The sequence below is a fragment of the Lingula anatina genome, chromosome 3 (genome assembly GCF_051362555.1).
Source record: "Lingula anatina isolate TDL-2025a chromosome 3, LinAna3.0, whole genome shotgun sequence".
In the NCBI taxonomy this organism is placed as follows: Eukaryota; Metazoa; Brachiopoda; class Lingulata; order Lingulida; family Lingulidae; genus Lingula; species Lingula anatina.
In genome coordinates, this window is record NC_141769.1 from 11,582,177 (window position 1) to 11,598,244 (window position 16,068).

The following is a 16,068-nucleotide window of genomic DNA, read 5'->3' on the forward strand; positions in this document are numbered from 1 at the left end:
GAAAAGTGATAAAAACAACTAATACATTATAAGATTACCAACATAAAAATTAATAAAGAAAATCAGTGGTTCAAATATTATATCATTCAAATTCTCTAATTAGTTTCAAAGCAACAGAAAATTTTGAGTGTCTTATGGATAAAAGCATTTGCAGAAATAACTATTTTGGTACAAGTATTCAGCGTGCCTTCGAGTTTAAGTATGTTTACTTATTTTCGGTAAGTAAATTGTTGTGCATTTCTCCAACAATACATCATTTGTTTTAAAAGTCCAATATGTTTTACAAAGACTGTAATTACTGTTTAATAAATAAATAAACATTAATTACAAAGAAGCTTGTTTTTATTTTTCTGTCAATAATACAATAGCCACCAGTTGTAATGGGTTAAAAAATGCTAACTGCTCCAACGTAAATTGACAACCACATAGGTAATCTTATACATTACAGGTCCCAGAGATAAGCTTGCTTCTTAGAAACAAATGTGCGCATCCTAATCACTTCTTAAAAGCGAAGCCCTGCATGTGTGCGTACACGTGTCTGTCCAAATTGCTGGGCAAAATGTTATTTCCTTGACAATGCCGTCCATGGTTTCACAGTAATAATGGCGTATGCCAATATACAGGATGGTCATCGATATTCTAACAATCAAGATTGGCATCAATGTTTAAACTACGATCATTTTACAAACCAACTGGACTTGTCTCTGACTTAGGCTTTTTCCGAAAAGTAAATTAAAACATGCTATATATGAAATTTAGTAAATTTAGCTTTGCTTAAAAAAAATAGGCGAGATTTTAGATTTTAGATTTTCCAACAAAAAATTCTCGCCAAAAAGTGCAAACGACACTGACTTTAGCTAGGCTTAATCTTGGATATTGGTGGAACCCCTTACCAAAGTGCACTTTGTTGATTTGAAGGAATTCCACCAATGTTTAAAAAACTCTAATTTAAGTCAGTGCTGTCAACATATTATCTTATCAATTATCACTTATGACAGAGTGAAACACACACTGCCAGGATACCAGAATGAAAACAAATCCTACACCGCTTAATTTTGATAATAATACGAGAAAGTTACTATTTCCTGGAGCCCACCTAACAATGCTAAAACAGGCCCGTAGCCAGCTATTTGAAAGGGGGGGGGTTCTTTTTCTGAAAAAGTGGACCTTTTACCATATAATCCCCATGTACCTAGGTCAAATTTTACCCAGAGTGGACCTTTTTCCGGCCAAAAGGGGGGTTCTTTCGAACCCCCCTGGCTACGGGCCTGTAAAATCTAATAAGCTTCAAATGCATTTCATGGCATTTATAAAAGGTGTAAACAATAAAAGCAAGTTTGGATAGATACGAGAAAGCTACTAGTTCCTGAGACCCACCAAAAAATAAATAAAACCTAATTAGCTTTAAATGCACTTCACTGCATATATAAAAGGTGTTACAGAAATACAAACATAAGCTTGAAATGCATACATTGTAATACAGCTATCAGCTTTTCTTTCTTAGTGGACATCTTAACTTCAAGTATAAAAATTGATGTTACATACATTTATACCAAACTTAAAGCAATAATAACTCTTCGTTTCGGCCAAAAAATGAATTTTCCTGGAGTAAACAACAATTTTCCCATACTTACCAATGGTTAATGAATCCATTTTTACATTCAAAGTTAGTCCCTGGTTTTTTTCTAAAAAGTTTGGTTTTTTGTTAAAATCTCTTAAGAGATTTTAACAGAGTATAGACATCAATGGAGGTCACGTGGTCTAAAGACAAGTTCAAATATCAGAATAAAAGCTATAACTGCTGTTTTTCTGGTAAAACAGAATATATTGTATTTCTATGAGTTATTCACAAGGTTTTTATTGTGAAATATAGATCTCATACGAAGAGTTATTATCCCTTTAATTCTTATAAGACATACCAAGTACTGTAAATATGTATTTGAAATATATAAAAAAAGGATTATAAATGTAGCCAATGGCAAGTGAAGAACTAGTCTACATATTCTAAATGCAAAAGCCTTGTGGATATAACTGAAAGAAATGCTATTAACTAAACCCCACAACCACCATTAAATGTTCTGATTACTCAAAAAACGTTGTAACAGATTACAACAAAGACCAATCTTAAAAGTGCATTGACGGGTGTGTATTTCAGGTTAGAAGAGGACGATTTTGGTGGCTTTTTATCTCTTCGAATCTGATCCCTATCCGTCACTTTGGACCGAGTGGTTTCCTTGAAACCCGTATTGTATGGCTTAGTGGTATCATTCTGTACTCTGGTGTCACAGACCCAGGAGAAATCTTGTGAACAGGCGAAATCAGCACGCGTTTGGGAGTTACTTGTACATTCCGTGAGGGGAGTTAGTTTCCTTGTTTTGGTTTTGTCATGGCGGCTCACAACATTACAACAAGAACATCTGAGGCACCTGAAATGGAATAATTATTATTCCAGTGATTTTAATCACTTATAATTAAAATTAAGTTAAAACATTTTCTTGTGAGAACAAGACAGACTGCTAGCACAGGAGTTTTTTAACTGTTGTACTGATATTGACCTCAAATTGAAAATTAAGGCTTACCTATTTTTCTTTTCAGAAAAGTATTCATGGGCCCCACATTTCTGAAACAAAAAATATGTGAATGTGCATTATAGTTCATCACAGCAGAAACAACATGTTGTGGTTTTATATTCTTTTGTACATTACAACAAGCATTGAACTGAGTCACAGTCAGTATGAGGAAATTTTCTCTCTTTATATGAAACTTCTGTAAAGATTTTTTGATAAGGTCAATGTATAGTTTATGGACTAATCAAGCAGAAATCATTTAAACATTATTAATATATGTATAAAATACCTTTTCTCAAAAATATGTTAGCACACAAAAAGCAGAATAAGGGAAAAAAACCAAACAATCTTTATTTTAGTGTGCATTCACAATGAACCAACAATAAATAAAATAAATGAATGAATGAATGAATGAATAAACAAATTTATAACTAAATAAAGTAGGAAAGAAAGAATAAAGAAAAAAGGAGGTCCAACACTACCCATGCATGGAACAATTCTTACATAACCATTGCCTATAATCATGTTCACCAGATAATTCTGAACTTGTCACGATTCCTGAATCCCACATGCAAATACAATATTGGCTTTCGCCCAACTCCACTTTTATTTTTTTGAGGCAAGTTAACACAGTTAATTATAAATAAAAAAAATATCTTTACACTCACATGCAGAAGATAATATCAAACTACTTTTTTACTATCTAAATCTTACCATCAACAGGCCTTCAGCTTCTGGTAATGTATCCCATTTCCTTTGTGATAGAGTTAAAAGTTATCATTTTTTAAACGCAAAACAGATTTGATTTTTTTCTTTCAGTTAACCTTTAAGTTATTGAAATACTTTTTTTGACAATCATTTTATCTTACCTTATTAATGCCATCTGCCAAAAGCTCATTCTTAGGGGCATTAGAATCTCTGTTCCAATCTGTGTTCAAATGAACAATAATATAAGGAAAATGCATGCAGTTAGCAATAAAAGACCGCATTCACAACGAGTTGAGCCATGGCTCTACAAAGTCACGAACTAAATATGGCAGACATACATGAAAGGAAAACCACCTAATCTTTTAATAGTCTTTAATAGGGGGTACAGTCATTAAATCTCGGCTCCATTGGGACGACACATGGAGAGGCGGGTGAAAGGCGGAAGACTATTAAAAGATTAGGCAGTTTTCCTTTCATGTGTTTCCGCCATATTTAGTTCGTGACTTTGTAGAGCCATGGCTCAACTCATTGTGAATGCGGTCAAAGTAATATAAATAATACAACATGTGATGTATAATAAAACCTACAATAGGGAACAAGCAAAATAAATCGATTGGAATACAAAATTAATAAATACAAAATAAAAAAGTTAACAGTACACATACTTGTAACAGGCCCGTAGCCAGCAATTTCAAAAGGAGGGTTCTTTTTCTGAAAAAGTGGACCTTTTCCCATAAAAACTTCATGTACCTAGATCAAATTTTACCCAGAGTGGACCTTTTCCCAGCAAAAGGGGCGGTTCTTTATAACCCCCCGAACCCCCCCTGGCTACGGGCCTGTGTAATTATGTCCTGGTATGATGAGGTAATTTTTGTGGTGGGTAAGGGAAGGGGTAACATCAACAGGGAAATACAAAACATTGTACAAAACAACAGCATGTCTAACTGCACATATATCTTACCTGGGTACTTCATGTACATGTAACTAAGCACAGAGTTCTGGTTTCTAGTTGCGTTCCTAGGGAGATAATGGCCATGTCTATGCAGGTGGTTGGGGCTACTGGGATTTCCATTTACCTACAAAGATATTGATAGAAGCTACTATATCCACTGCACTAAATATGAATTTTAATTTAGCAACATGATGTTGACTTGTACTGTAACACCCCATTTCCATAGATTAGATCGACCTACTTTAGATCGACCTAACTCCCTGGGGGTTCACGCTAAATAGCTGTCAGCCGGGCGGACACGAAAGTTAATTACCCCCTTACAGCTTGTAGTAGGCGGGACGGACATTTAAGTTGGCTTATCTGAAAGTAATCTAGTGAGACTCCCCGCGGGGATAGATTGATCTAAAATCTATGGAAATAGAGCCTTAGGTAGCATTCACAACGAGTTGAGCCAGGCTTTACAAATCCTGTGGACTAAATATGGCGGACGTACATGAAAGAAAAACCGCCTAATCTTTTAATAGTCTCTCCGCCTCTCACACGCCTCCCATGTGTCGTCCCAATGGAGCCAAGATTTAATGACTGTCCCCCCGCAGGGACGATGTTGGGGAGGCGTGTGAGAGGCGGAGAGACTATTAAAAGATTAGGTGGTTTTTCTTTCATGTACGTCCGCCATATTTAGTCCCCATGATTTGTAAAATCTGGCTCAACTCGTTGTGAATGCGCTCTTAGTTATTGATTGTCTAAAGGCACAAAGTCACAGTAACTATCACAGTAGCATTATAAAATCATATGAATACACACATAAGACCAAAATGACACTGTGATGAATATTTCAAAAGAACTCAATGGTGTTAAAATGACATGAGTTATAACCACTTTTTTGCATTTAAGGGGATCAATAGGTTGGATTTTTTTTCCATACCCGCTTAGATAATGAGGATATAAATATTGTCATGCCATGAGATAATTCTATTGCATCAAAACTGGAGATAGAATTTCTAACACTAGCTGATATATAATAGCAGCTTTTTTTTTTTTTTTTTTTTTTTTGAGGGGGGGGGGGGGAGAACTAGTATCAATTTCAAACAGATCCCCCTCACTTGTACAGCTATCAATACCTTTTTAACAGCTTTTTAATAAGTGCTTACAGAAAATAACTATCCAATGTCAAGAATTAATTTTCTTGTGTTTTATAAGTGCTGAGCCAACACAATGTCTTTGTTAAACGAACAAAGATATTCATTATAGAGGCTCATTTCTCCTTTCAAAAATATCAAAAATGCTAGCACCAGTCCACACCCTTGTCGTCAACTATGCAGAAATGAATGGGTGGTGAAAAGGGAACAAGGGGGTGTTTTGTGCTTTAAAAACGTATATTCTCATGGCAATAAGATTAAGGTAAGTTATTTCCCGTAGAAGAAATGGGGCAAGCTGCTTTGCCTTTATATAATTATCGTATCGAATTCCCTGCCATGTGTGCCTACACCACGTCTAATACGTGTAATAATTTTCAAATCTGAGTACACATTGCTCACTACAGGAGTCCTCATCAAACAAATCCAATTAATTCAGTAAGACTATACACGTGCCACTTTTAATGGTTTTCAAATCAAAATTCTTTGTGTACACTTTGAATCTGAAAAAAATCTCTTAACTGTTGAATTATTTAAGTTGGGAATGTATACTGCGCTGTCATATCTTTTCAGTTTCAGTGTAACACAGTGCCATTGATTGCTATATTTAGAAAACGGTGATTTTATAACGTTAACCATTGGGTGGGGCTTTTTTTCCTTACAGTCCCTCTTCATTAATAATTACTAATTCATACTTTTTCATTGTAGATCTACAATCAATGTGCCTGTATTATTTATACAATATAGGCCTACATTAACAAAAAATGACCCGGTCCTACTGGTGTAGATAACCATATAATTATCTGTCTTTTCTAAAGAGAAGCAAATCACTGGAAAATCTCCCTTGTCTTTTAAACGAACTGAAACGAAACGAAATTTAAACGAGCTTTATCTAAGTACTACATACATATAGTCTTACCCACTGTAAAATGATGGCTAAGGAAATTACAGACACTATCATCTTTGCCACCCACGATATCCTCGTGTTAAAGATAAAGAGAGGGAGATTTTTCAGTGAATATCCGAACTAAAAATAGTACTTCCGCTAAGCCAGGGTCAGTTCCGTTATTTGTGATCAACAGGTATGTCTGTCTTTATTTCCTCCAAAACATAAAGATAAGATCATGATATATGGAACATGCAAACAACAAGTCTAAACACCTCTTTCAGACACAGAGAAGAGGAAAGTTCATTTTGAGTTGGTGGATTTTAGGATTGAAGCCTGAAGCTGACAGGTTATATACTGTATAAAACTGCAACGAATACGAGGAGGCTGATGATGGAACGATTGGTGTGGCTCCTGTTGTTTTTAAGTGTCATATTCAGCCAGGCTGTCAACACTGTGGACGTCGATCCAAACGGTTATGTAGTATACTGTCCTTGTATGGGTACGTATTAGTACTGGGAAAATATGCTAGAATGATCGCCACAGGCAGATGCATGTACGCTGTTCTCCCACCATGACATCAATGTCGGTTGAAATTGAAATCTCGTATCTGTTACTAGTGTCATGTCGTTAACAGTTCTGAAATAATGACCATCGTCATTATTAGGAAAATGGCCTTAGTAATTGTGTCTCTTCAATCTTCAGTTTATTGTATTTCTGCTTTGCTTTGCAGTGCATGTTCATATACAAATTATGGGGTTACCTAATGAGCCACGTTTACTTAACCAGTGGGCTATACATGTATACAGTTCATACATGTATATATGGCAAATTGTCTTTCTCTCTCCCTCTCTCTCTCTCTCTGTTTGTAATGAGGAAGGGGGGTGATATCATTTACATCATATACTTAAAAATGTAGTTATAATGCTCTTAAAGGGGGACTGCTCATTCAGATTTCAATTTATAGGTCGCTTTGGGAATCAGGCAGATCACTTTCTCGGATCTCTGTCATTTGCTCATGGCTTGAACAGAACCCTGGTGCTTCCCCCTTGGGTAGAGTACAGGACAGGAGAAAGGAATTCTGTAAGTTTTAATATATCCTAGCTGTGATTTAATTGTCTGATTATTCAGTTTAAACACACTCCCATTCCTAGCCGTTATCATCTTACACAATGCTTGGATGAATAAAATGTTTTATTCATCTAAGCACAATGCATGTATTGTCAGACTCATTCAGAAGTAATTGTGTTAAAAATATCAAAAATATCCCCCAACTTATTGTCAGTTATATTATGCAGTTGCCGATCTTTGTAATGCTCTCCTGAAATTCAATTAAATTGCAAGCTCAGCGATGCGGGATTCATCTAGAAACAAACAAATGAGGGTCCTCTGCCTGTTCTGGAGGTTTTTAAATGAATACCCCGTATTTCAATATTTTTGTTTCCTCAGGTCCAAGTGCCCTTTGACACATATTTCCAAGTAGCTCCTCTACAAGACTACCACCGTGTTATGACAATGGAGAAGTTTATGAAGGAACTGGCACCTGTAATTTGGCCACCAGGAAAAAGAACAGGTGACTTAAGCTTCTATCACATTAGTGTCCTTTTTTCATGGTAGTATCTATTGGGGATGAGCACAAGTTTAGCTTTCCAGGTGTGAATAAACCAATGGTATAAAGGTTTAAGACATTGTCCAACTTTTTATTTTACATCTGTGTTTATTTTGGTGTCGGACATTGCAATTTAAAAAAGAAAAGCCACCTGTAAATCATCGAATAAAAACCACATCTATGATCTTATCACATTCTTTTATTATACTCAACTTTCATGTTGTTTAAAATTAGACCTCTTTCTTTCAGCCTTCTGCTACATGGCCAGGCCAGGTTCTACCTCGGAGGGTTGCAATGCTAAAGATGGCAATCCTTTTGGACCTTTCTGGAATACTTTCAATGTCGACTTTGATTCATCAGAGTTCTATGGTCCACTGTATTATGATTCACATCGCACGTCAACTGCCAAAGCATGGCATAAAAAGTACGCATTTGTTAATCTTGAGATTTATAACAGTTAAAACCACTTTTTCAAGAACCTCTTTCTTAGCACACTGGTGTTTTTGGTCACTATAGAATTTAATTGAGGTGATTCTGAAATGCACCTGTTGTGTGTACATGTGTGTACATTTACATGCATTTAAATGACAATGTATATGTATTACTGTGGATTTTTTTTTTTTTTTTTTAAACATCTTTATTCTCAAGAGGGTTACATATTGATACAGTATAAATAAAGGTGGCAATTCGCCTAGGCATTATATGCTCACCTTTGAAATTTAATAATAATAATAATAATAATAATAATATTCAAGAAAAAGACGGTGACGAGGACATGAATGGCATTAGAGGGGAGTGAGGGACAGGGCATGGGGGAAAGGTAATTATGGGGGGGGCAATGGGCCATCAGGAGAGAGTGGTAGGCGCCAGAACAGAAATGGAAGAAGATTCAGACATTTTTGATTAAGAAATCTGACACTATTTCGAAAATCTTGTCGTTTTGTCCAGATGTTAGTGTTTTATGGCCATGTAGGAAGAGGGATATCTTATCTAGTTGGGTTCTGAAATATGCATAAGTTACACCAAGTATATCTTCAACAGATTCGTAGAGATCACGATATTTCCTCTGTTTCAGTGGGCATTGAAAGAAAAAATGTCGGATAGTTTCGGGTTTCCCACATAAACAGTTGGGAGAAGCCATAGCTGTCCAGTTGTGGTCATATAGTTGGGCTCTAAATAACAAATCGACTCGGGCCTTATTTAGGATTTTTTCATTTTGTCTCGGAAGCTTCAGATGGGTAGTGGACATTGTTGCTGGGAAGGTTTCATTTCTAAGGTTATACTTAAGGGAGGATGCAGAAGGAAGATTTTTTTGAGTGGTGTTTAGTTCATCCCAGCTTGTCATCAAAAAGTGTTCGGGACCTTTGTATGTGAATTTAGAGGGAATTATGTAGTCTCGTTTAGATGTTGTCCGTAGAGGTAGCATGTATTTATTTCTAAACGGAATGAAATAGGTAGAGACATAGGAAGGTGCTAGTTGATTGTGGATATTGAACATGATTTTTTTCGCGTGGTTTCTTCGACGTTCCTCTAGTGAAACCCAGTTCAGCTGTTTCAGTACTTTGCAGCGATTTGAGCCAGGAAGGGCCCCCAGTATATTAAGGCCAGCTTGATACTGGAGGGAGGATAGCTTTGATAGGTTATGTAGAGACGCGGTGCTATAGAGAACATCGCAATAATCAAGCAAAGGAGAAATGTACGCATTGTAAAGTATGTTAAGATGCTTAGATCGTAAAGTTTTAGAAAGCGATTTTAAAGGATTTAGTGCACTTTGGGCCTTGCTTAAAGTATATGTAATATGCTCGGAACAGTCAAGTTTATGATCAAGAATAAACCCAAGGTGTTTGTGGTATTTTTTCTGTGTTATAGCCGTGTTGCATAGAATAAGTGGACTGTACTTTTCTACATTTTCTTTTTTCGTAGTAAAAATCACTTCATTGCACTTTTTTGGTTTAAAAAATAATTTCCACTTCACTGACCATGCTTCAAGGTATGAGATATCAGACTGGAGAATGTCATGAGCTCTCCTGTTGTCCGGGGTAGACGGGAGAAAAATCGAAGTATCATCAGCATATATGAAGCAGTGCGAGATAAGACCATCAGGTAGGTCGTTTATATACAGAAGAAATAGAAGCGGGCCGAGTATACTTCCTTGCGGAACACTGGTATTGATGTAGTTTGTCTCGGAGACCTTTGAAAGGGTACCGTTTATGCGCACTCTGATTTTCCTATTGTTCAGATAAGAGGCCAAGAGAGAGTGCAGTTTACCTCTAAAACCATAGGATATAAGTTTCAGCAATAAGAGACTGTGAGGTACGCTGTCAAATGCAGCAGCAAAATCGAGGAAAATACCTCTAGTATCAAGACCATTTCTGAAATTGTCCCTAATCAGATTATCAATCGAAAGCAATTGATATTCTGTGCTGTGTCCACTCAGGAAACCCGATTGTCTGTCATAGAGAAGTTTATTGTCCATAACATGCCTAATCATTCTCGTATATATGATCCGCTCTAGGACCTTAGATATAACGCTTAACAATGAGATAGGTCTATAGTTTTCTACGTCAGTTTTGCTGCCTTTCTTGTGCACTGGGCATATATATGCCTCTTTCCATATGTCTGGAAAGACGCCGGTTTGTAGTATCAAGTTAAAGAGGGTGCATAGCGGATAAGCAATGGATACACTGCATAATTTTAACATTCTTACTGTTATACCGTCTGGTCCGTTAGCCTTGGATGAGTCCAGGCTATTTATTATACAGCTTATTTCTTCGGGTGTTGTGTCGAGATCGGTTAAAATAACATCTGTTCTTTGTGGGAAAGTGATATTTGTATCACAGTTTTGATTATCAGAATGGTAGCTTTTGCCAAAGTGATTTAGGAAGACCTCAGCTTTTTCTTCGTCAGAATTAGCAACATTACCGGTATTTACATTTCCAATCACCGGAATTGACCGATTGAATTTATTACCCAGAAGTTTTTTCAATGTTGGCCAATAGTGTTTCTTACTATCTGTTTTAGCTTCAAGTGCTTCGATTAGGCTTTTATAATAAGAGTCTTTAGTTTCAGATATTAACTGCTTCACCAGGTTACTTTGGGCAACATAGCTGGCGATGTTTACTTGCAACGGGTTCAGTTTTACACGTTGGTACAATTTTCTCTTTCTATTTAATTCATGTGTAATTTTGTCATTGTACCATGGGTTCTCATTTCCACGTACTTTACTATGTTTTCTTGGGATATGTTTTTCAAATATGGACATAAGCGTATCGATAAATTTTTTAGTCAGCAGGTGGACATCGGACTCGAGTTTAAACATGCCGTCCCAGTCGAACTGGGTTATTTCGGTTTTTAGTCCTTCTGGCAAACTACACTCCAAAACACAAAATTACTGTGGATGGATGTGTGGTATTGATTTTGTTGTTAATTTTGAATGTAATCCGAAATGCCAAGCTATTTTTCTAATGTATTTTTAATTACAATGTATCCACAATGTTCCAATGTGATGATAACTGTATCATTTGTTCCTTAGGTATCCAGTAAGCAGGTACCCTGTATTAGCCTTCACAGGTGCCCCAGCCTCTTTTCCTGTCAACAAGGAAGATGTCTACCTTCATAAGTACTTGAAATGGTCCAAAGGTATACAGAGTAAAGCAGATGAATTCATTAAGAAAAATATTGGCACAGATTCCTTTCTTGGGATTCATTTGAGAAATGGTGTTGACTGGGTGAGTTGGGGTATACTGAGTGAGTTCTGTCTGGCTGTGTTCACAGCTGGACTAATTCAGACCAGAAATATCTAATTGCTTTATATGCATTTATTTGTAAGACGTGCTAGGATGCTGAAACAAACTTGCTTGTTTGCTTATTTTGGGAGTGGTGGCATTGTTTATGTCATTTTGTTGTCAGAATGAATTAGTAGTAAGCACATTTTGATCAGTATGCTTTTACAGTTATCCTTACAAGCTGATTCCTTTTTCCTTTTCCTTTAAAGAAAGCTCTTCAGAATACTTCAAAGCACTTTTCCTAAGTATTGATTTGTTATTTCATGGAATTCCATAGATATAACAGGGGCATATCCAGAGCTATTTTTCTGACAGTCTTCCAAATTATCTTTGTTGATCCATCCTCCATTGTGACCATCTTCCGACAGAAAACATTAGATACCCGTCAATGTAAACTTGAAAATCTGACAGTCTTCCGGAACACTCAGAAGATGGGCTAAATCCGCCCCTGTACCTGGGCATGATGATATATAAAGAAGAAACAGTAGGGGTTTCCCAAATGAAAAGACATTTTTTCAAATCAAAATAAATTTTATTGGCAAGTTTTAATCACTCTCTAATGATTATTAGTACCACCAGCGTATACGCTGGCGGTACTCATGGTTTTAGTCCCGGCCCGTCTCGTACAGCTCCGCCGGCTCCTGCGGCTCCGCCGGCTCCGCAGTCGGGCGCCGGAAACAAGTCACCGTTACCGCTTCTCCTCCTAGACCGCAAGGACCTGTGTCCCCATCTCTTGGATTTAGGTAACATATAATCTCAACTTGAACCCCCTGGTATTTTTGTCTCAGTTGGTGCATTGGTCTGGGTGTGATGCTCACTGAAATGCACCCTTGTCAAAATTTTTGAAAATTTGATGCTAAATATCTCCCAAACTGAAGGAATTATGGAAAAAGTTACTATAGAGGTCTGACCAAAAGTCATATATGGAGTTTCCAAATATGCCCTTGGATTTGACATTTGACCTTTATTTCAAGGTCAAACAGGCCAAAATTTTCTAAAAATGGGAATTTTCTGCAAAAAAAGAATTGTTTGTGCCAATTTTCAGAAACTACATAGACCTAAGCTTTCATATTACAGTGAGGGCTACTATTTAGGGACTCCCTTCATCTTCGTGGGTTTGGGGTCAATCGGTGCATTTTCACGGGAGAAGCAGTCATTTGATGCCGAAACTAAAAACTCTGTAATTGTGGAACTGTTTACACTAGAGACGTCTTGTTTTTTGCATGAAGTACAGCTTGTCAAGCACAATACTGGAGGTGGTGTCCATTTTTTTATTTTCCATACGGTTTAGGAGTTGCACTTTATTAAATAGTACAACAATGCAATATTCAGTAGTTAACATAAAATGAAAAAATACTCCCAAAATTAGCAGAGATACACCCATAGAATTTGAATAGGAAGTCATTAACTAGCAATCTAACTGTGACCTTGATATTGACCTTTGACCTACTTTTCATGATGAACTTCACTTTGCAAGTTTTCTGGTCCTTATATCATCAAAACTAGCAGAGATACACCCATAGTTACCATTGAACTTGAATAGGAAGTGATATACTGACAATCTTAGAGCACATTCCCATAGATTAAGATCGATCTTACTTGATCGACCTAACTCCCTGCAGTTAGCCGACCACACACAGAATTTAATTATCCCCTTACAGCTTTTAGTAGGCATGACAGGCACTTAAGCCAGCTAAGCTGACAGTAATCTAGTGAGACTCCCCATGGGGATAGATCGATCTAAAATCTGTGGAAATGGGGTCTTACTGTAACTTTGAAATTAGCCTTTGACCTTCAAATTGATCTGTGACCTACTTTTCATAATGAACTGCACTAAAAAAAATTCCCTCCCTTATATCTCTAAAACTGGCAATAGTTGCTATTGATCTTGCATAGAAAGTCATATACTGGGAAACTTTTACTTTGAAATTGACCTTTGACCTATTTTTCACCATGAACTGTAGTTTGCAAATTTTCCCACCCTTATAAAATATACTGACAGAGAAATGCCCATAGTTACTATTGAACTTAACCCAAATATAAACAAACTTTGAAATATTGTTTCCATTACAGTTAGAGAGGAAGTCCTACATTCACAATGATACTACATCCTTGTATTTGACCTTTTACTTTTTCCCACCTGATTTAAAAATATAATAATTATCTATAAAAAATGATAACCCTTATTTACTGCATTTCATGCAGCTTGTCAACCCCTCCCCCTTCTTTTTCCTTCCCATTCGAATGTGCTTACTCCAGCTGGTGGTACAATACCAGGAGGCGGTATCGCCTCTCTGATCCTCTAGTTTTATTTAATTTTTATTTTTTATTCTAGTCCAATGCTTGCAACCATGCTTCTGATAGCCCACGGTTGTTTGCTGCCCCACAGTGTCTGGGATATAACAACGAATATGGAAAAGTCACCAAAGAGTTGTGTTTTCCTTCGGAGAAAACTATTATCTCACAGGTTAAGAAGGTTGTCAAAAAACATAAACTAGGGGCAGTGTTTGTAGCTACAGATAATGATCCCATGTTGAAAAAACTAAAGAAAAGTTTAGAAAAGCTAAAGGTAGGTGTCAGAGCTTCATGTACTTTATAAGGTTATGTGTGTATGCATGTTGGCATGTTTTAATAAATGGGCATATACACCTGTATGTATGTATGTATGTGTTTTTCATACCCTCTGCCAGGGTCACAGATTGATTTTTCACTAGATATTCACAGATAGGTCTTTATCCAATTCTTAGCAATTTTCTCTACTGTGTCCATTGAAAATTTGACCATGTTTCTGACATGATATTCCTGCATTTTACAAGCCACTATTGTATTGGTCGTGAATGCTAAATGCTTGAAATACTCATAGAAAGTATAACATTTTTTTATTCCAGGTAAAAACAGTGGTGACAACTCATCCCAGTGATTCTCCACACATGGATCTGGCCATCCTTGGGAAGGCAGACTTCTTCATTGGGAACTGCGTCTCAACATTTTCTGCATTTGCTAAAAGAGAGCGTGATGCCAAAGGGTTGCCCTCAGCATTCTGGGCATTTAAGGAACAGAAGGTGCAGCATGAAGAATTGTAATGATTTAAGGACAATTTTAAAAACAGTGGTCAGCTTGCATGTTTCTGTTTTTTTTTCATTTGACAAGATAAGTGCTTTTCCATTTAGTGAATGATAATTTGGCAAAAATAAAGTCAAATATTTTTTTTGGTCTTCAGGGAAAGTAAATGACGGTGAAAATTTTGGTCAAATAATTTTGTGTCAACTCTAGTCTCAAACTTGTTAGAAACAAATTAGTGCATTTACTTGCTGATACAATTTTCTCGTCTTTTTTTTGTAATAGATTAAAACTGAATCTATTATTGGAAGTGGCTGCCTATTGCATTTGAGAAAAACAAAGTTGTATTCTCTATGATGAGGTTTATTTTTTAACACTTAAATCTTATGTAAACTCATTATTTGATATTTAATATTTACAGCTTTTTTTATTCTGTTGAATGGTGTTACATTGAGCTGGTCATGAACACATTGGATGGCGATTTTTGCCAGGTCGTTCATTTAGATGTCAGTAATAAAAGAGCATCATTAAAAAGACCAATAGGTACCCAGTATGTTCAGTCCAGTTGGATGATAACTTATTTCCAGTTTTATCTGCTTGTATTAAAAAACATTCCATGTATTTTTGTTAAATTTCAAATCTCGTCTTCCACCAATTGTTACAATGTCAGTTAAGCAGTTAGATGGAAATTAGTATGGTAAATACAACCATAAGTCATTTAATAAATTCTTATTATTATCAATGCATATGTTGTTAAAATAATTCTAGTGCCTGTTTGTCTGGATTTTATTTGAAATTTTTTTTCATTATTCCTTTAACACTGGCGTAGACAGGATATGAACAAGGTGGGGGCAGAGGATTGTGTAAAAAAAAAAATTATTTACCCCCCCCCCCCCCCCCCAACTTCCTCAGACTGGATCATGTCTTTTTATGAATTTTTGGATCATTATAAAGATAAAGGACAGAGTGAAATTTAGCTCCAAATCATCAAAGATCCATCTTTCTTCTTCTTCAAATAATCTTAACTATTACAAATCAATAGAGATAACCCTAGAACAAATTAGAGTTAGAAGGCACTTCCGGAAAAATTGCCTAATAATTTGATGCTGCTAGATTTACATTAGCCAAAGGTTTTGGCTGTATTGTTGCAAATTACTGGAGGGTGGCATATATGTATTGTGGCAGTTGTTATACAGAGGCACCTAACGCATTTGAAATGTCTCTGAAGGTATTTGACATTAAAACAATTGTGTTTTATTTCTCAACTAACCCACTACTGATACTCTAGTTGCACTGTTGTGCGTTCTGAATGAAACTATCGTTCTGCGTGGATCGATCCAACTCTGCTAGGACTCTCGCTGAATG

At 36.4% G+C, this 16,068-nt stretch overlaps 2 protein-coding genes across 3 annotated transcripts; one reads left to right on the forward strand and one right to left on the reverse strand.

Moving 5' to 3' along the window:
* Nucleotides 1-324: 324 nt before the first annotated feature.
* Nucleotides 325-6,433, reverse strand: LOC106169412 (uncharacterized). Of its 2 annotated transcripts, none has more exons than XM_024075954.2 (5): nt 6,283-6,433; nt 4,237-4,351; nt 3,437-3,495; nt 2,580-2,620; nt 325-2,426 (listed from the first exon to the last, which is right to left on the reverse strand). In XM_024075954.2, exons 1-5 carry the CDS (start codon nt 6,322-6,324, stop codon nt 2,087-2,089), a joined length of 597 nt encoding a protein of 198 aa, XP_023931722.2. In that variant the 5' UTR covers nt 6,325-6,433; the 3' UTR covers nt 325-2,086. The 2 variants fall into 2 exon arrangements, with proteins under 2 accessions (XP_023931722.2, XP_086864568.1); XM_087008442.1 differs by lacking the exon at nt 6,283-6,433 and adding an exon at nt 6,117-6,201.
* A 142-nt stretch (nt 6,434-6,575) lies between these two features.
* On the forward strand, nt 6,576-15,445 carry LOC106169445 (GDP-fucose protein O-fucosyltransferase 1-like). The gene is made up of 7 exons (XM_024075956.2): nt 6,576-6,751; nt 7,217-7,332; nt 7,699-7,822; nt 8,108-8,282; nt 11,391-11,586; nt 13,979-14,212; nt 14,532-15,445. The coding sequence occupies exons 1-7, from the start codon at nt 6,640-6,642 to the stop codon at nt 14,724-14,726; spliced, it is 1,152 nt and encodes a 383-aa protein (XP_023931724.2). The 5' UTR covers nt 6,576-6,639; the 3' UTR covers nt 14,727-15,445.
* Nucleotides 15,446-16,068: the final 623 nt, after the last annotated feature.

Bases quoted from the DNA above. Each gene is read 5' to 3' on its own strand.
- LOC106169412 (XM_024075954.2), bottom strand. From the start codon at position 6,324: ATGATAGTGTCTGTAATTTCCTTAGCCATCATTTTACAGTGG. The intron at 3,496-4,236 runs GTAAGATATATG...ATTTGAACACAG, and splicing joins CATGTACATGAAGTACCCAG to ATTGGAACAGAGATTCTAAT. The intron at 2,621-3,436 runs GTAAGATAAAAT...TTTTTGTTTCAG, and splicing joins TGGCAGATGGCATTAATAAG to AAATGTGGGGCCCATGAATA.
- LOC106169445 (XM_024075956.2), top strand. From the start codon at position 6,640: ATGATGGAACGATTGGTGTGGCTCCTGTTGTTTTTAAGTGTCATATTC. The intron at 7,333-7,698 runs GTAAGTTTTAAT...TTGTTTCCTCAG, and splicing joins GGACAGGAGAAAGGAATTCT to GTCCAAGTGCCCTTTGACAC. The intron at 8,283-11,390 runs GTACGCATTTGT...TTTGTTCCTTAG, and splicing joins GCCAAAGCATGGCATAAAAA to GTATCCAGTAAGCAGGTACC.